This window comes from Thalassophryne amazonica, chromosome 4, assembly GCF_902500255.1.
Source record: "Thalassophryne amazonica chromosome 4, fThaAma1.1, whole genome shotgun sequence".
Classification (NCBI taxonomy): Eukaryota; Metazoa; Chordata; class Actinopteri; order Batrachoidiformes; family Batrachoididae; genus Thalassophryne; species Thalassophryne amazonica.
Genome location: NC_047106.1, coordinates 131,348,663 through 131,370,199, shown reverse-complemented (window position 1 = coordinate 131,370,199; position 21,537 = coordinate 131,348,663). Strand labels below are relative to the sequence as shown.

Here is a 21,537-nt window from a genome sequence, read left to right as displayed (position 1 = left end):
CAGCAGTATGCTGAGAGGTACACGAGGAAGACGCAAGAAGTTAAATATGTTTAATTTTTTCTGCGTAGTGCACTGGATGCAGAAATCACGCAGTTTTAAAACAAGTCGGTGCAACACTGCATGACTGTTTGCAAATCTACACAATGCTGTGCAACTGTACACATCCAAAAACTGAGTGTGTGCATCCAGAGTGAATCAGCTGGAGGAGAACAGGTGTAGCGCACGTGTGTGGCTGCGTGATCCACGCAGCCCACAGCGCCTCTGTGTGCTTTACAACAGGTGATCGAACAGGTACGCATGTGTGAATCATAAAATGGCTGAACGAGCAGTTTACATGCAATACAGTAATCTGATCAGAAAACTTACATTCTTTCAACTCATAAATCCAGAAATCCAAAGAACAGAAACAGCAGGTCTTGGAAAAAAAAGAGCAGAGAGGACACAGCTCTCTCGCTCTCTCTCTCTTTAGAATACTGACAAGAAATGGGATGCTTATAAAGCAAGTCCCTCTCTGTGGTTTTTCTGCTCCAGGTGCGTTTCTCAGAGGATGCTGGTGTCATTATAAAGCAAGTCCCTCTCTGTGGTTTTTCTGCTCCAGGTGCGTTTCTCAGAGGATGCTGCTGTCACGGTCTGATCACACCTGGTAAGATTAGAAGCACTGTGATGATTTATACTTTTAAAGTGCCAGCGACCGCGATCAGCAAGCACCTGATTGCGGTCGACTGGCGCTTTACAAGTTTAAATCATCACAGCGCTTCATTATTCAGGTCATCACAGACCTGATCAGGTCTGATCAGATCAGCGGACCTGATCAAAAAGCAACCGCCGCTTTAAAAATTTAAAGAGTCACCGTACTTCATTCACTCACGGCAGCGTTTACCATAGCCAGACTCATCAGCATTCTGTACACAATGACAATGGTCCTCCAACACAAAAAATAAAAATAATGTTAAATTACTCTGTTTCTGACCCGTACCACACCGTGCAGTACCAACCCAAACCACTTGGTGGAAAAGGGGCTGTCGGCATACATTGGCTAATCGTCAAGGTGTGACAGCCGCATTAATTTATGTCAGCATTTTTAACAAATCGTCAAGGTGTGAGAGTGCCTTAAGCAACCATATGCAACTGTAAGCAAGACTAGGAACGCAATGAAGCGCCGTCACACAACAACCTACACAGGGACTACACCAAGTCTGCGCAATTTTCCAGCATACTCCATATGCATTTTAGCGCAAATGTACGCAAGCCCGGTGTGAAAGGGGCTTTAACTGGAAGAGACACATAACTGAGAAATGTCAAGGCAATTCTCAGTTTACAACAGTGCCATTGTATTTTTGGACGAAGATGGGGAGGTAGTCCCAATGTGATGAGATGGATGTACACTTCGGTGGTAAGACCCATGCTAAGTTATGCTGCAATAGTTTGGTAGACCAGAGTGGAGCTTGGAGCTGCGAGGGTTATACTGACTCATGTTCAAAAAGTGGCATCACAAGTGCCCTCAGGACAACACCGAGAGCAGCTTTAGAAGTACTTCTGAACTTGGCCCCTCTGGACCTCTACATTGTTGCAGAGGCAGTCTCTACATCAGTAAGGCTGTACCAGTTGGGCAAGTGGCGAGAACTGGCAGATGCCAGTCATACCTTAATCAGGAAAATTACTTTCTCATGGGATAGGGTAGGAAAAAAATATTCTTTTGTGAATAAATTTAGTACAGTGATAACAGAGTCATGGTCAGAACACAACCTCTGAAGGGTCAGTCCAGCTCAGATCACCCCAAAAATATGCATTTTTAAACCTCACCCCCTCCAATTTATCTAAAATTTGGTATATAGGTAATTCTTGGCCATAAAACCCAAAATTTAAAATTTCTTCTTTCTCGGACCAACAGTTTTTGAGATATCACAATTCCAATTTTTCACTGTTTTTGCAAAACAGCTGTAACAAAACAAGGTATTTCTGTTTGTGTATTTGGGTATTTTTGTGTTGGATGACCTTTTGACCTATATGTTGACCTTGAAATTGACACTATGGAACACGCCCAATCTCTATGACAGAAATCTCTTTACAGAAATCCTCATCTCCCGTGAGTTCTGATCTGGGCGGGGGGGGCAATCAGACCATGACTGGCTGTTAAAAGTTGAAAGAGTCACAGCGCTAAATGCATATGCATAGTGCTAAATAAATTACAAAAAAAAAAAAAAAAAAAAAACTCAAATTCAGTGAGAGCAGCAGTGAAAATGTGCTGGCATACACTATCTAGAAAAAAACTGTCAAAAAACATTGTGTCTTTTCAGGAGTGTATGTTGTCTCTCTGAATGTGTTTGTTACCTTGTCATTGAAAACTCTCATTGTGTCTAATGTGTGTAGGTTCTGCTCCAGCAGGGCGGTTCCAGCAGAGTACAGGTTGACTTCATCCAGCTGCAGCACAGCTACGGCCACCCAGAATAGGGCTTTGTGCATCGGAGACTCCTGCAAACACACACACTGGCTGGTCTGCTTTGGGTTGTGTGTGCGTTAATACCGATAGTTTTTGCAAACTACAAAATTGGTGCCAATAGAAGGGCTCAAATATAGGTCACTGAATCAGAACACAATACACAATGTTCAGACAAATATGTAAAAGTAAAAAAGAACCCTGTTAGGTTACTCAGCTTCATAAATGACCTTTGTGACACATGACCATCAGCCCTTTCAAACAGGGCACATCGGGGACAACACACCTTCAAATGTACCCAACCAGCAATTAAATCTCAATATTGGAACAAAATCAAAATAAATCACAATCTATATATTTCTATGTTTACATAAATATATGAAGAGTGGGCTGAAAAATGGAGATATGCTCTGGAGAGCAGGGGAATGAAAGTCAGTAGGAGCAAGACTGAATGCATGTGTGTGAATGAGAGGGAACCCAGTGGAATAGTGTGGTTACAAGGAGAGGTGGTGAAAGTAGATGAGTTTAAATACTTGGGGTCAACTGTCCAAAGTAATGGATAGTGTGGTAGAGAGGTGAAGAAGACAGTGCAGACAGGGTGGAGTGGGTGGAGAAAGGTGACAGGAGTGATTTGTGACCTAAGACCATCTGCAAGAGTGAAGAGGAAAGTCTACAAGGCAGTAGCAAGACCAACTATGTTGTACAACTTAGAGACGGTGGCGCTAACAAAAAGACATGTGGCAGAGCTGAAGATGTGATTCTTTTCAGGAGTGATGAGAATACACAGGATTAGGAATGAACATATCAGAGGGACGGCTCAGATGGGACAGCTTGGAGACAAAGTCAGAGAGGTGAGATTGAGATGGTTTGGACATGTGCAGAGGAGGGACCCAGGGTAAATAGGGCGAAGGATGATGACGATGGAGCCGCCAGGCAGGTTGAGAAGAGGGAGGCCAAAGAGGAGGCTTATGGATGTGCTGAAGGACATGCTGGTGGTTAGTGTGACAGAGGAAGATACAGAGGACAGAGTGAGATGGAAACGACTGCTCTGCTGTGGCGACTCCTAACGGGAGCAGCCAACAGAAGAAGAAAAAGAGAAGAGGGCTGAACAATTTTAAGAAAAAACAGTGATCATCTCCAAGCAAATGTGGGTGAAATGACTCTGATAAGTCTTGTACACAAACAGCCAGACAGACAACAGACAGATAGTAATCACTTAAACTCTGTTGCTTTCTGCTGGTTGGCACATCAAGTTTATAAGACTCATTTTAGATATTGGGGGAAAATTTGTGTGACTGCTGCTGCTAACGTGAAAAGTGAAGATGAGGCTACAGCGGTTGTGTACCTTGCTGAGGAGAGGCTGTAGTTTGGTCAAAGCAATGACAGTGGCTTCAATTAACACTTGGCTGTTGTAATTGTCCGGTCCCTTCAGACAGCTCTCAAGACCCTGTGGCAGTGGGATAATGGACAACATGAGCCAAAGGACAGGAGGCATGACACATAATTACAAAACAATATGTTCTATTTCATTCCTCCTGACAGCCAGAGGGCAGTGCTTAGTACCTGGATTATCCCATGCACACATGCACAGAGGTTGAGAGTCACATTAGTGAGCATGACCTAGGTGACGTCAGCAACAATATAAAAGACGGTGTTACCCAGCATTCGGATCTTTCTACATCTCTTCCATGAGAGCAGAATGTCAAATTATTTTGGATCGCTTGTCTTGTCAGAGCCTCGCAACCATTTTGGTTAGAGTTATGTGTGTCCTACAAAGGTTGCAACACGACAACTTCCATTCTCTTTTTTGAAGTTAGGCTACCACTCACGGTGAGTAAGTTAGCTTACAACGAATAAACGCTGATGGCTTAAACTTGTTAATGCTAACATTTGTATTAGTGCACAAACCGCTGGCATATTTTTTTTTTTATTTGAGCTGCGGGAACACTCATAACATGTGAGTGTTCCTGCACCGTAGCCGGGACATACCACACTGACGTTGGCCGTTGTGACGTGAGTGTTTCCCACTTCCTCCTACACTGCTGTTTTGGCTGACTTAACTCGGTGGTGTTTGTGTTAGTTCACAGACTGCTGGCGTATTTTTTAGATTGAGCTGCATATTGCAAGAGTTCCTGCACCATAGCTGGGACATGCTACACTGACTTTGGCCGTGGTGGCGTAAATGTCTCCTGCTTCCTGCTACACCACCAATTTGGTGGCTTAACTTGGGTTTGTGTTAGTCCACAGACTGGTGGCGTATTTTTTAGATTGAGCTACATGTTGTCAGTGTTTCCCGTAACGTAGCCGGGATGTACTGTGTTGACTTTGCGAGTGCTTTCCTGCTTCCTTCTCCACTGCAATTTTGGTTTCTTGGCTCCTTGCCATTAAGGTCTGTATGAGTCCACGAACTGAACCGCAGGTGTATTTTTTAAATTGAGCTACATGTTGCGAGTGTTCCTGCACCACAGCTGGCATATACCGTGCTGCTTTTGTCGTTGTAGTGTGTGTTTCCTGCTTCCTGCTACAACGCCATTGTGGTGGCTTAAGTTGTTGCAGTTGACATTTGTGTTAGTCCACAGACCGCTGATGTATTTTTCAATTAAACTGCTTGTTGTTCCCACTCCATTTATACAGTAGCTGTAGCTGGGACATACCGGCTAAGTCTAAGTTATGTTGCTGGTGGACGGAGAGTGCTTCCCGCTAATTGTTTTACCATGTTTCACCAAAGGATTTGGCTGCGTAGTGTATTGAGTGTGCTTAACTAACTACTTGGCTCACACAATAATGTTGACTGCATTTTTGCATACGTGCAGTAGCTGTTTGGCCCCTCTAAACCCAGAGGATTGCCATAATTTATGCCCATCATGTCTTCAGGCTGGACCCATGTAACAAGCACTCACAGAAGACACTTGCTTCAATTGTGTTTCAGCCAGACTGGCTAAGTTTGAGGCTGAGATGCCCTCTGCAACACTGGCCTCCATATCATGCAAGCGCCCACATGCTGAGACCCTTACTACTACAGAAAAGAAGAGTAACCATGACCTGGTCTTGTCTGCTAAGGTTGACACGCTAGAACAACAGAATTTGCTCAGATGAAGTATTGCTCCTTAGTCTGTACCCTCCTGCGGCTTCTGCTATTCCCCTCACAGAGCAGTTAGCGCCTTCCTGTGAATATAGTGAAGAGAAGCTGACTCCTCACAGTACCAGCCATTGTGATGAGGATGCTATGTCTATCACAGCAACGGAGTCATTATTTACTTTGGGCCAGACAAGTCCGCACTGCAAATGGACATGCTTTCTGGGGTCGGGGTCAGGCTCATCAACCCTCCCAGCAGTCGACTTTTTGGCCTCCTACAAGTACACCTCCAAAAATGTCCAGCAGGACCGTCATGACCGCCTCTGGTGGGCCTTGGTCTCAGACCAATGGGTGGTTTCCACATTGGTCTACGGCTACAATATTCAGTTCAATCTTCGTCCTCCCAAGTTCAATGGGGTAAAAGTTACAGTTGTTACAGACCGAGAGAGGTTTCTTGCTCTCAGGCAGGAAATTTTAGAACTCCTGAAGAAAGGAGCCATAGAACAGGTTCTATTCAATTTATTTTGTAGTTCCAAAAAAGTATCGTGTTTTTCATTCTATTTTTGACCTCAGACATTTAAATAAATATGTGAAGGTACTGTGTGCCTTTGAGGGACAGGCCTATCAGTTCCAAGTCCTTCCATGTGGACTCTCCCTTTTTCCTCGTACGGTCACCAGGTGTGTGGCAGCAGAATTTTCTCCTTTGCAGGCTTATGGAATATGGATTCTTGTGTACCTAGATGACTGGCTTGTGTGTGCTCCAAGCCAGGAACAAGCACTCTCTAACACTTTGTCCCAACTGAACGACGTGTTGCAGTTAGGACTCTGTGAATTTCGCAAAGAGCTCCTTGACAAGTGGTTTTTATTGGCACTGCAATCGGCAAGCTCTCACTGGTGCTGAGAGCTTGCTCATCCCCACAGAGAATGGATGATATTCTCACTCTGGTCTCCCGTGTTCGCAGGAATGCAAGACTGACTTACGGTCTGCTCCTCCAGCCAATGGGAAAGCTGACTGCAGCATCAGTAGTCATACCTCTGTTACTCCTGTTTTTGTGCCCCTTACAAATTTGGCTCAACTGCCTGGGCCTCAATCTCAAACTGCATCAAAACAGGCTTGTGCATCTTCCCGGCCTTTGACATCTTCGGCCCTGGGCAGACAAGGAGTTCATGACATGTGGTGTTCTAACCAATGCCTCACTTTTAGGTTGGGGCACAGTGTGAAACCACAGAATGGTCAGGGGTGTCTGGAGCCCTTGGGAGAGGCTTCAGCCCATCAATGTACTAGAGCTGCAGGCTGTCTGTCTAGCTCAGGCATTTCTCCCCTGCATTAGAGGGGAAACATGGGTGTTTGGTCAGACAACACATCAACAATCTAAAATATAAACCATCAATGGGGCACCAGGAGGTCTGTTCATTCCCTGAAAGAAGCCCAGAAGCTCCTCCAGTGGGTTCTGCTTCACTTGCAGAGTCTCAGAGCTCTGCATCTGATGGATGTGCACAGCTGTGCTGCAGATTTGCTCTCACAACAAAACCACCACCAAGCGAGTGGTGACTAAACCTGGATATGGCTCAGATGATCTGGGACAGGTATGGCACAGCGGAATTTGATCTGTTTGCCTCGAATGCCACAACATACTGTTGCCTGTGGTTCTCTCTGTCAGAACCAAACAGTCCCTTGGGCCAAGATACTCTGGCTCATCCTTGGCAAGGCTGTCTCCTGCATGGGTTTCCTCTTTCAGTTGGTCCTAGCGACATTACTCAGGATATGCATGAGCAATCACTGTGTTGCTGCTAGCCCCATACTAGCTGGGCAGGACATGGTCCCCCATAATTCTAATGCTCATCAGGGATCTTTTGTCACAGTTGGAGGGATGCATTTGGCACTCTTATCCAGAAAGTCTTCAGTTTTATGTGTGGCCCCTGTAGGGCCAGAATCCATGCTGAATTCCTGTTATCAAGCTGTTGTACAGACTGTACTGAATGCCCATGCATCCTCCACTAGGGCATTAAATGACAAAAGATGGAAGCTTTTTAACCCTTGGTGCAATAAACATTGTGTAGTGTAAACCCAGAGTGTTGCTCTGTGCCAGTGCTCTTTAGCCATCTTCAAACACTGTTTGACAGTGATCTTTCTGTCTCTACTATTAAGGTCTAGGTTGCTGGTATCTCTGTTTGGCACATTATGGTGGATGGTAAGTCAATAGAGTGGTACTCTTTGATATGCCGTTTTTTTTTTAAGACGTGTTCTGCGGCTGCAGCCTCTGAGGGTTGCATGTGTGACATCCTGGCATCTTTCATTAGTCCTAGAGGGCTTATGCTCTTCATCACTTGAGCTACTGGGAGGCAGTGACCTCAGATGGTTGTCTGTTAAGACTGCATTCCTCTTTACAATTTCACCTGCAAAGCGTGTTGGGGAGCTCCATGACTTGTGTGTGGTGGAATTCTGATGGGTCAGGGGATACTCTATGGCCTAACCTTTCCTTTCTATCAAAGTGAGGTTTGACTTTTCAAGTCAACCAACCTGTTACCTTGGCTGTCTTTGCCCCACAATCTACTGCACAGACTACTTCTAGTCTGTTGTGCCCTGAATGTGCACTTAAACATTACATTGAATTGACAACTGAGTTCCGCAGAACTGATGCTCTGTTTGTCTGCTATGGGGGGCACAGGAAGAGCTGTGCCTTGTCAAAACACAGACTGTCACATTGGATTGTTGACATTGTATTGCAAGCTTACAGGACTGGCAACTGCCAACCTTTTCCTGTGAGATGTCATTCAACTCGGGGCACATCCACTTCCTGGGCTGCCCTGAGAGGTCTTCCACTGAGCGACATCTGTATTGCAGCAATGTGGGCTTCCGCCTGTACTTTCACCCGCTTCTACAGAGTTCATGTGGCTGCTCCTCACCCTGTGATGACGGCCGTATTATCGGCCTCTTCAAACTGCAACTGAGTTTCAGTAAGAGCAGATTCCTCGTGACCTTGTTGGTATGAGGTCATCCAGGCGCTAAGCACTGCCCTCTGGCAGTCAGGAGGAATGAAATAGAACAAGAGTTACATATGTAACTATGGTTCTATGAATTCCGGATGACTGCCAGAGTTGGTTGTCACTGTGAGTCTTGTCGATAGATTCCAAAAGAAATGAATGCTGGATGACAGTCTTTATACTGATGCTGATGTCACCCAGGTCACGCCCACTAACATGACTTTGTGGGTATAAGATCTCGACCTCTACTCATTTGCGCATGGAATCATCCAGGGGCTAAGTATCACCCTCTGACGGTCATCTGGAATTCATAGAGCTGTAGTTACATATGTAACTCTCTCTTATTCATGAAGAAGAAAAACAAAAACTTAACCATGTATAGATCTATTGAATACAGATTAGCTATAACAAATTATCCAATTACACATACAGATAAACAATTAAAAAACACTTAAAACCTTGTTTTAATAGAAGTGCAATCACAAACAACATGCCACATGTGAACAGGTATTTTTGAAAACAGGGATTTTCTGTAAAAAAAAAAAAAAAAAACTTATAGTAATTCCATTCAAACAAGCACCGTTTTAAAAAAAATATGTCCATCTACATGAAAATGCAAAACACATTCATGTGTTACAATCAGTGGTGGGCACAGCTAACCAAAACGTTAGCTTCGATAACAGCTAATCAGCTAACTGAAAAGTTAGCTTTTATGAAGCTAAACCGATAAACCGCCCAAAAAATTATCGGAAGCTACAGCTAACTGATAACCTTCAGTATTGTCTCCAGAACACTTGCAACTCCTAACAAGCTGATTTTGAGTTTTAACACCACGATCGCTACTGGTAGCATCAAAGGCTTTCACAAACCCAAACAATGAGGTCAGCACTTCTGTCTTTGTGCGCCCTGCCCACTGCTGGAAGCTCCTGTTTACTACATATTTTGTAGCAGTGAAGCAGGTGAGAGGAGCTAAGCTCAACTGTACACACACAAAGCAAGTCATTATTCCTTAACAATACAGCAGTGCTGCCGTGAGGCAGAGGTCCTGGAAAATATAGCAGTTTTGACTTGTGGTTCTGATTTATAAATAAAATTAATCCTGTCAATGTCAATTCTGTCATTTGTACAAAGTTAAAATATAAGACATACCTTTTAATTTTAAATAATGCACTAATTCTGAAGTTTTGTAACAACAAACACAGACAGATGCCAAAGGGATTATGGGTAAATGAGCCTCCTCTAACACTGATTGGTTGACTCATTCATTCTATGTAAAAACCAACACGTTAATGTGAGGTGTGTGTTGGTGTTTACATATACGAGGTCTGTCAATAAAGTATAGGTCCTTTTTATTTTTTTCAAAAACTATATGGATTTCATTCATATGTTTTTACGTCAGACATGCTTGAACCCTCGTGCGCATGCGTGAGTTTTTCCACGCCTGTCGGTGACGTCATTCGCCTGTGAGCACTCCTTGTGGGAGGAGTCGTCCAGCCCCTCGTCGGAATTCCTTTGTCTGAGAAGTTGCTGAGAGACTGGCGCTTTGTTTGATCAAAATTTTTTCTAAACCTGTGAGGCACATCGAAGTGGACACGGGTCAAAAAATTAAGCTGGTTTTCTGTGAAAATTTTAACGGCTGATGAGAGATTTTGAGGTGATACTGTCGCTTTAAGGACTTCCCACGGTGCGAGACGTCGCGCAGTGCTCTCAGGCGCCGTCGTCAGCCTGTTTCAAGCTGAAAACCTCCACATTTCAGGCTCTATTGATCCAGGACGTCGTGAGAGAACAGAGAAGTTTCAGAAGAAGTCGGTTTCAGCATTTTATCTGGATATTCCACTGTTAAAGGAGATTTTTTTAATGAAAGACGTGCAGACGGATTGCAGCCGCTGCGACGCTCCGCCACAGGAAAAACACCTCCGTTGGAAGCCTTAAGGACAAGTTGGAACATGTCCAGCTGTTAAACAATTTCTCATATACTCACTCCACTGAAAGCCATCAAAAGCCGCCTGGATTTTACAAATGGTTATCAACACGGAGGTGTTTTTCCTGTGCCGCCGCACCGCGCCGGCTGCGTCCCGACGCGCGGACCCGTCCGCACGTCTTTCATTAAAAAAATCTCCTTTAACAGTGGAATATCCAGATAAAATGCTGAAACCGACTTCTTCTGAAACTTCTCTGTTCTCTCACGACGTCCTGGATCAATAGAGCCTGAAATGTGGAGGTTTTCAGCTTGAGACAGGCTGACGACGGCGCCTGAGAGTACTGCGCGACGTCTCGCACCGTGGGAAGTCCTTAAAGTGACAGTATCACCTCAAAATCTCTCATCAGCCGTTAAAATTTTCACCGAAACCCAGCTTAATTTTTCAAACCGTGTCCACTTCGATGTGCCTCACAGGTTTAGAAAAAATTTTGATCAAACAAAGCGCCAGTCTCTCAGCAACCTCTCAGACAAAGGAATTCCGACGAGGGGCTGGACGACTCACAGGCGAATGACGTCACCGACAGGCGTGGAAAAACTCACGCATGCGCACGAGGGTTCAAGCATGTCTGATGTAAAAACATATAGTTTTTGAAAAAAATAAAAAGGACCTATACTTTACTGACAGCCCTCGTAAATGTGCTTTTGTAAAATATGCCTTTTTTATTTGAGAAAAAAAAAGCCATTTGCAAAAGCCAAAAAGTCAAGTTGTGATTAGACAACCGTCTGATATAACCCGGGTCAAAATAAATAGAACACTGCCATCTACTGGCGTCCAGACGCTCATACTGCCATGAACACTACTGGTTAGCAGATGGCAGTAGAGACCTTGAAAACTTGCCAAAACAAATATTCCAAATAATCCGTGTCTGTTAAGCCTCGGTCCCACCGAGTGAAGGAGTGAAGAAGGAGCCACGCACCCTGTTTTTTTTGGTTTCGTGAGCTATCGTGGCAGTATAGTGGTTCAGAGTGGCTCTTAGAGGCATTACCTTCAGTTAACGAGGCTCCTCTCTGAGCGTGGCGCTAATTTCAAGATGTTCAAAATTTAGCAACAACAGCGTGGCGCAGTTTGTGTTCGAGTTACTGCGACGGCTTAGAGGCATTTGCATGGTGCTTACGAGTCTGCAAAAAGTCCATTATCCGTGCGCCTGGCACCTTCGCAGGACCTGAGAGGCTATTTTTGGAGCGGCTCCTCCTCTTGCGCACACAATTGCACCTGCTCTGTGCGCTGGACTCTATATATTTTGTAGTGGATTAATCATTTTCTGCCAAACCTTTGATGTTGAAAACACTTCTAATCACTTCTGGCATCACAGAGGACTGTTTCATCTGGACACTTTTTTCCTCTCTTTCCTGCTCCTTGTGGGATGTATTTTGAACAGCTTAAGGTAATTATTTTAATATTTTTTATAGCTTGATAAAACAGTTCCTTGCTGTAAAAGTATGTCTGTATGTTGATGTCTGTTGTATGTAAAAGTATGTTAATTTAATATCTTGTTAATGGATCACATGAGCTCCGCTGTGTGTGCGCACTGAGGGAGGACCTGAGAGGCTATTTTTGGAGCGGCTCTCTTGTGCACACAATTCCACCGGCTCTGTGCGCTGGACTCTATATAAAATAATTATTTTGTAGCGGATTAATCATTTTCTGTCAAACCTTGGATGCCGAAAATACCTCTCATCACTTCTGGAATTAATGGATCACATGAGCTCCGCTGTGTGTGCGCACTGAGGCAGTGACTCATCATCACGCTTCAAACGAGCATTTAGGCAGAACGCCAGCTCACAAAAGAGTGATATTTCAGTCAATATTGGACGAACACAAAGTTAAAATTTGGGTGACTGCGTGAAAGTGGACGTGTGTTTAAAACCATGGAAGATAATAACTCCAGTGGAGCAGCTAAGAGCAGGAGCTGTGCGGCAACACAGGTGGAGAGCGCGCAAAAGACCGATTTTGAAGACATAACACAAAGTTAAAAGTTGTATCATGGTGACTTGTAAGTGACAAAGTTTTTTTAATTCAGCACACAAAATATTCAAATAGAAAAAAATGAACAATTCCACAAACAAACACAGACAAAACTAGTGAGTCCGAAAGGGTGTGGGCTGAAGCAAAGCTTATCAGCGCCCACCCCTGCTAGTACAAGTTCAACAATTCTAATCAGTCATATTTACATAAATATAAATTCACTACTACATGTCGACACACAGACATACACATCAATATACTATTCACTTATAATTATATTTATATAGTACCAGATCATAAGAAAGTCGAATCAAGGCACTTTACGCCAGTAAGGACTAACCTTACCAACCCCCAGAGCAAGCACTAGGCAACTGTGGTGAGGAAAAACTCCCTATAAGGAAGAAACCTCAAGCAGACCAGGCTCTTGGGGGTGACCCTCTGCTTGGGCTGTGCCACATATACCTATATACATACGTATATACTTTACAAACATAAATATATACATACATATACACAGTCACTTATATACATATACACCTACCCATATCTATATATCTACATACGCATATACATACCCACACATTCAAATATACAATAAGTCCCACTTATAAATTGAACATTCCATATAAATCAAATTATATTTGCTTCTTTATGATACTTAGACATAATGTTCTTTTTGAGTAGTTTCTTAAATCTCACTAAGGTACTACTCATTCTAACCTCTGTTGAACATTTGTTCCATTTCCTCACCCCAACCACAGACACACAAAAACCCTTTACATTTGTTCTTACTGGTGGTTTCATAAAAATTGCACAACCTCTTAAACTATATCTGGATTCCCTCAATCGGAACAGACTCTGGACATGTCTCGGTAAGGCTTGGTTTTTCGCTCGAAATAAAGTTTGAATTGTAATGTAATCGACCAAATCAATGAATTTTAATAAATTTAAAGACACAAATAGAGAATGAGTTGGTTCACGATATTGTTTATTGCAGATGATTCGTATGGCTCGTTTTTGCAAAAGGAATATTGGATTGGTATTTGATTTGTAAGTGTTTCCCCATGACTCAACACAATATGTCATATATGGTACCATCAGAGAATGATATAAAGTAAGTAACCCTTCTTGCGGCAGTAGGTCTTTGGCTTTATACAAAATGGCTATAGTTTTTGACAATTTTGATTTCACATAATTTATATGTGGTTTCCAGCTAAGTTTATTATCAATTATAACACCTAAAAATTTATTCTCTGTTACTAACTCAATTTCCTTATTGTTTATAGTTACATTTTTACATTTGGGTGCCTGTTTATTTCCAAATATAATACATTTAGTTTTCCCAAGGTTGAGTGACAACTTATTAGCGTCAAACCAAACCTTAAATTTTTCCAGTTCTTTCTCCACTATGTCCAGAAGCTGTTCAAGATTTTCACCGCTACAGAACACAGTTGTATCATCCGCAAAAAGGACACATCTCAGTGAACTCGACACCCAACTTATATCATTTATATAGATTATAAACAACAAAGGACCCAGCACTGAGCCCTGCGGCACCCCACATGTGACATCGCTGAGTTCAGAATTTGTATTATTGAATTGAACATACTGAAATCTGCCTTGTAAATAACTAGCTATCCATTCATATGCCAGACCTCTGATTCCATATTTCTGCAGTTTACTTAATAGTATTCCATGGTTAATTGTGTCAAACGCTTTCTGTAAATAAAAAAAAACACCTATTGTGTATTGTTTATTATCAATTGTGGTTGCTATACTTTCCACAAAGTTCATCAAAGCATGTGATGTAGTTCGAGACCTTCTGAATCCATATTGTTCTTCACAAATGATGTTATGCTTCAGTAAATAATCATTTAATCTTTTAGCAAATATTTTTTCCAAAATTTTGGAAAATTGTGGCAGGAGTGATATAGGTCTATAATTAGAAAATGTGTGTTTGTCACCAGTTTTAAACAGAGGAATTACTTTGGCTATTTTCATTTGAGAAGGAAATTTACCAGTACTTAGTGACATATTGCAAATATAATTGAACGGTTTTACTATACAATCAATAACTTTTTTTTTTAATAAAGCCATATCCAAATTATTAAAATCAGTCGATTTCTTACTTTTTGAACCATGAACCAGATCAAGTATTTCCCTTTCATGAGTACCACCAATGAACATTGAAACAGATTTGTTAAACGTTGAATTATTTACCCAGAAGTTATTAGTTGATGAGTCAATCTTACTGGCAAGATTTTTACCCACATTAACGAAGTATTCATTAAAGTGTTCAGCAATAGACTCGTCGTTATCAATCGTGATGTAGTTGTTACTCTGAAAAAATGAAGGATAATCTCTAGTTACTCTATTCTTTTTTACTATTTCATTTAATATGTTCCATGTGTTTTTGATGTTATTTCTATTTTTGACAAGTAACTCATTATAATATGTTTTTTTACTGAGTCTCATGATACTGATTAACTTATTCTTATATGTTTTATACTTACTTTCAGCTTCCTTAGTTCGTAGTTTTATGAATTGTTTATATAGTACGTTTTTCTTTTTACATGCCCTCTGAAGTCCCTTAGTTATCCATGGTTTGTTGCTATATTGATTTCTATATATTTTGTCAACAAATGGACAGTGTTTATTATACAAACTGGAAAAAATGGAAATGAAAGCATCATATGACCTGTCAACATCATCAACAAAAACATCTGACCAATTCTGACTTGATAAATCCTCCCTTAAATTATCAATTGTTTCAGGTGTTACTTTTCTACTCATGAATTTGATATTGCTTCGATACTTACAACAACCCTCCAATGCAAAGACTGAGAAAACTGGCAAGTGATCACTGATATCACTGACCAGTAGTCCCCCACTAAGATTACCGGATATAACGTTAGTTAAAATATTGTCAATGAGAGTTGTTGAGTCCATAGTTATTCTGCTCGGATGAATGATGTTTGGAAACAGTCCTAAACAGTACAAGGTGTTTATAAATGAGGTAATTTGTGGATGATTGTGAGGGTTTAAAAAATCTATATTGAAATCTCCACAGACAAATAAATGCTTATTTCTGTTGATTTTGTTGTACATTCCTAAGATAATGTCTTCAAAGGTGTCAATATTTGTCCCAGGAGCTCTGTAAATGCAACTAACAACTATGTTTTTGGAGTTTATAGATGTCATTTCTATGGTAACACATTCCATGATGTTGTCCACTGTAAATGACATGTTGTTAATGAGTTTACAGTTATAATCTGACTTTACAAATAATGCAACGTCTCCGCCCCTTCTCGTCTGCCTATTAACCAGGAAGAATTCATAACCATCAAGATATACCAGATCTTTATTATCCTCATTTAACCATGTTTCTGAAATTGCAATAACTGAAAAACGTTTTTTGGATGTTTTCAAACAATCATTAATAGTGGACAGATTACGAGAAAGACTTCTGCTGTTGAAATGTATAATTGAAAAATTTTCGTCATTGATTTTATAATTTTTTAATTGTTCTTCTGTAAAATATTTGCACTGTCTCACAATATTCTCACTGAAAAAGGTATCAGGATCATTTTCAGATTCGAAGGGGTGGTTAGCAGAGTTATTATAATTAAATGTATCTAGACAGAGCTCCTGGGCAGAAATAAACGGATCATTATCCTTAGTCATTATGTCTCTCTTGTCTCCGGGTGTAGATGATGTGGATGAGTGGGTTGCTCCAGTCTGCATCATGGTGCTGTGATGTGTTTGAGTCCTCATACCTATTGTTCATATTTGTCCAGCTCCTCGATGTTCCTTATTGCCATGACTTTTGCTTGTTCTGGTGATCCGTTCAGTTTGATGAATATTTTACAGTTTGAAGTCCATGTGTGCTGGATTTTTCCCTGTTTCTTTAAGAAGCGTGCTTTCCTGGCGATGTCGGCATTCCGTTTGGTGAGATGTTCATTGATGAATACGTTTGTCCCTTTCAGTTTTCTTCCTTGTTTTAACAGTGCTGTTTTGTGTTTTCTGTTGATGAATCTCATGATGACGGTTCGTTTATCACCGTCATTTCTCCGGGGCAGAGGGTGGCACGCTTCAATGTTATTTAAATCCATTTCTATACCTTTAGATAGGAGGAAATCAGCAACCTGTTTTTCCACAGAGCTGACCTCCTGTTCACTGGGCTCCCCTCCGCTCTCATCTGTTACCGCCCGTGCGTAGGACCGTGGTTTGATGTGAAGACCTGTGATGATGACGTCGTTAATTCTGGTGTACTGCTCCAATTCAGCCACTCTATTTTCCAGCTGCACCAGATGCCGGTCTTTCTCGGCGTTCTGGAGCCATAATGCCTTCACCTCCTCCACCAGATCCATGATTGATTTCTGTTGCTGCTTCACAACAGAAATCTCCTCTGATAGAAAGTCCAGAGATTTTTTAATATCGTCACCTTCCTCCGCTGTCAGAACCTTCTTAGGCCCCATGGTCGGCTTATGAGCAGCTTGTCGATCGCCGATGTTAACAGCCTGCGTTGTTTGTCACCGGGATGGATCTGCACTGCGCTGGTGCCGCGCGGCCTCGGTGTTTCCGCGCTGATGGATCCGCGGTGGCTGCACGAGGCCTCGGGGAAGCGGCACTCGTGACGCGCGGCTTTAATGACGCAGCGCGCGGCCTCAGTGAATTCACCACGTTGGGCCTCGGACGTTGTTGCTGTCCAGTCGCGGGGCTATGTTGCCGGTTGAGGTGGTATTCCCACTGTCCGGGTTGGCAAACACCGGCGTGGCAGATGGCAACTACAAACACCACCTCTGAAAACTCAGGTACAAACTTTTTGCAGCTCGCTCTGACGACACGCAGCTCTGACTGACTGTGACTGACGCAGCTCCGATGAGTCCGACGCAGCTCAGATGAGTCCGACGCAGCTCGGAGCTGCGGAAGAAATAAAGAAATATATATATATATATATATATATATTGAAAATGATCCACAGGTGTATATAATAAAATGGCCACCTCATTCTGTATGCAGAATGGCACCGCGCGCAAAAGAGTGCTTTTGCAGAAATAAATGGACGAACACAAAGTCAAAAGTGGATTCACTTTGTAAAAATGATTGTGTTTAAAGCCAGGGAAAAAATAAAGCCAGCAAGCCATGGATGGAAAGGAAGCCAGAAAGAGCAGAGAGGCAGCTGTCCATGAAAGGACAACAGCAGCGTGCGCGCAAAAGAGCATTTTTGCAGAAATAAACGGACAAACAAAGTTTTGTGTGTTTAAAGCCGCAAAAAAAAAAAAAAAAAAGCCAGAGAGCCGCGGAGCCAGCAAGGAGCACAGAGGTGGCTCTCCAGGAACCCGTGGTTCGGGTCCAGCTGGTCTGGTGTATTACAGGTGGACAGCAGCCTGGCGCACAGCGCACAACTGCGGAACTGTGATGGAGTGTCTATTTTTGGACTGCGTAAAAAAAAAAGAAAAAAAAAGAAGGGACATCTTTAAATGCTGCTGTGAATCTGTGAATTGAAAACCCAGACTTTAAAAGGACCAGGTGTGGGAGGGCTGGAGGTCTGGACCATACTCATGCCTAAACGTGTGCCAACATGGCGTTATCATGGCGCTATCATGGCACTACGTGGCTTAGTGTGGCTGATGCGAGCCATTCGAGGCTGTATTGACAGGTGGTCGTGGCTCACTAGAGGCTGCTACGTGGCACATGCGGGGTACAGAGAGGCACATAGTGGCACCTTCATAGTGGATACGTGATAGATGAAAACGTGGGTCATTCTTCAAATAATCACCCCACACCCATGCGTGGCTCCTTCTTCAGCCTTCATTATTCGGTGGGACCGAGGCTTTACATTTAAGCTGCTTGGAATTTAATAAACACAAACTGAATTTCAGACATCTTATATACAAGTATATTACTCTGTAATAAAGACGACAGACAGTGTTTGACATAAGCAGGACAGGAAGCGATTGCAGCTCACAGTGATTCCAATTGAAAATAATGGAGAAGCAACCTAGGCTTCTTCTGGCATTTTTACATAAAACAAACACAATAACAATGTCTATAAACCCAGAGAATATATTCACAAGAGATTTAGGCACAATATACAAAGGGTTTAATGCTGTTGTCCGTGTCGTCTCAAATGCATTTCTTCTGTCGTAAATGTACTGAGATTACCCATAATGTGCCTGGACACTGCATGTCCACACTAAAAACTTCAAAATTAGTGCATAACTTTAAAACTAAAACATATATCTGATATTTTCACTTTATAAAACTTCAGACATGACGTTAATTTAAATCACTTGTCCGAAATAAGTTTGGTTAAAATTTTAACCATAAGTTAAAACTGTATGCCTCTGGATGACTTGGGTGATATTGGCAGCGCATCAGTATGGGGTCAAAAGAAATGATCTTTTTTCTTTTTTGTGACCAGTTCACCTTTGCCTGGAGAGGATAGAGTGGTTTCTCCTGGAACTAGCTCTCCTCTGTTTGCAGAAGATAGCACTGTACGTTTACTACAAAACATTTAACAGGTAGGTACTCAAATCTTTGATTTCAGACTTCATAAATGTGTGTAACTTAGGTTTTGTTCACCACGCCTGTGAAAATGTGTTAGTGGTCTAAAAATTATCGGACAAAAATTTATCGGAAGATAATTAGTCCGCTGATGGTTTTCAAAGTTATCTGAGAAGCTAATCCGATAATGAAAGCATTAGCTTTGATAATTAGCGGATTAGCGGAACTGTGCCCACTACTGCTTACAATTTAGTCAAAATGTGCAGCCATAATTCCTTGCTGTTAATTGTGTGATATAATTATAAGCATGTGTATTGATCATCTTATGTGTGCAAGAGATCTGGTAGAATCTGTGATTCCACCGGTAGGAACTCGAATCACAGAGTCTACCCGTTGAGTTTGGATCTACCAGATTGTAGTCCAGAGCCTGCCATATTGATTCTGATAGCGAGATGATACCTGGCATATTCATTTTACTGTAATAAATTAGAAAACCAGTGGTGACCCTGTGTTAGTGTAACTGCAGCAAAAAATCTGAAGCCACACAAGAGCAAATGAGACAGTGACATAAAATCAACAAAATGGAATGTGCAGCCTGACCCGGTCTATGCTGAGGAGTGGGCTGGCCTTGCTGAGGATCCGGATGATCTGTTTTATCTGGCCATGGCTCACCCGCTTACTGATGCAGCCAAAAACCACCAAAGCTCTGGGCTGCAGGGACGGGTTGTACTGGAATGCAAACCTGGTCACATAAGGCGCGCACGCGCACACACACACACACACACACACACACACACACACACACACACACACACACACACACACACACACACGCACCTGTGATTCTCAGCACATGTGCACATACCCTGAATGACTGAGTTATTATATAACGGCTGAGTGGATCCTTGTCATCTGATTGGTGCTTTGTATGTCACACGACATGGATTAATTCATCCCATTTGTGTTGCATTGCATTTAGAGTGCAGTTTGGTTCCATTTAGAGTGCAAATTTGGTTCCATACATTTGGTACCATTGCACCAGGGATGGCGCGTGCACACATGCTCGCACACGCGCATCCCCACTCATGCTCGTGCACGCACATGCACGTGCGCCCACACATGCGCGTGCTCACGCACGCACAAAACCAATCCACTGTGCTGTCTGGAGGCTGTTGGCAGGAAGTTGGAATGAAAAGCTGGATTAATTTCTGATGTGATTTTTTTTTTTTTGCTGCACTGAGGATGTACACTGTTTTTTTGGTAGTACACACACGCACAAGCGCCGACCCGGTTGCGTGTGTGCGTGCGCACGGGTGACAACGAAACAATAATTTGATCGAGCTAACTGACGCTGCTAATTCTTGTAACACACACACACACACACACACTCCACTCCACTGTAAGCCATCTGGATGCATGAAGAGCTGTTCAGATGAAAAGCTGACATGATTTTTGGCTGGACTGAAAAACTACACAACGTCTTTTTTTCCTTTCCTTTTTTTTATGGAGTACAAAGTCAGTGCACAGCATCAATGGACTACACGTTACAATTTGGACTTTAGCATCATGGGAACACCAAAATGTAAGTCCCTTTTCTGTTGTTTATAAATTAATAAAATATCAAATGACAAGGATCTATTTTTGCCGTTGTATATAACAAATACTGATTGTTTTTACATTCTTTCAGTGGAACGAATATTTAATTCGGTGAAAGCTGGAACATACCATTCAACTCGACTTCGCCTCGTTGAATGGTATGTTCCAGCTTTCACCTCATGAAATATTTGTCCCATTGAACTCATAAGCATTCATTATTTGTATATTAGGGGATCAAAGAGATTCCTACTTCTGTGCGAGCTCTGTCCACTGGTCCAACCACTTGCAGGCAGGGATGTCCCTCATACAGGCCTAAATAAGAAACACAACAAACAGTTTGAGACTCCAGCAGCTTCAACAAAAGCTGCCTGATTGAGTATGAATGTGTGAGTCCAAGTTCAAGGACTCACACCAGGAACCTGGCAGAGACACTAAAAAATTGTTTCACAACAGAGCACAGTCATATTTTATTCATGCATGATATTAATACATTCTGGATCCTGACAGATCTGTTTATCTCATAAACATCGAACATAAAATTAGATGCTTATGTTCCAAATAGTTCCAGTAATGTCACAAAACAAGGTTCTCTAGATTATAGTCCATGAAATTGAATAATAATCTTGGCAAAACATGCATTTGGCTTCACAACAGGGGTGAAAGATTTGTTCTAAAATTAATAACACAGGAATTTTCACATGGTGACAGAGTTATATAGCAGTATTACTGATTTCAATCTATACTAGAGGTGGTGTATAAGGTGTAACCAGTTTGTTTAAAACACGCCGCAAAGTCACAATAAATGCAATAATAAATAACAGTTTACGCAATAAAAATGTTTAGAAAATGAATGGGTGGATTATGAGAAGAATTTCTGCCACCAACACATTATCTTCTCCTGGACCGATTCTTACCAGCTGAAAGCTTGCAGGTTTCATGCCTTTCCTGTCTGAAACAACACATCAAAAGGAAGAGAAAACGAGGAC

General features: G+C 42.2%; 1 protein-coding gene across 4 annotated transcripts in view; it reads right to left on the bottom strand.

Moving 5' to 3' along the window:
- LOC117508745 (neurofibromin) overlaps positions 1 to 21,537 on the bottom strand; it is a 333,092-nt gene that overhangs the window by 31,307 nt on the left and 280,248 nt on the right. For all 4 annotated transcript variants that reach the window (XM_034168565.1, XM_034168568.1, XM_034168567.1 and 1 more), the window contains 4 exons: positions 20,802 to 20,863; positions 19,556 to 19,697; positions 3,783 to 3,884; positions 2,332 to 2,472 (listed from right to left, as the gene is read on the bottom strand). In XM_034168565.1, the coding sequence (XP_034024456.1) occupies positions 2,332 to 2,472; positions 3,783 to 3,884; positions 19,556 to 19,697; positions 20,802 to 20,863 (447 nt within the window). The remainder of the gene's footprint in view (positions 1 to 2,331; positions 2,473 to 3,782; positions 3,885 to 19,555; positions 19,698 to 20,801; positions 20,864 to 21,537) is intronic.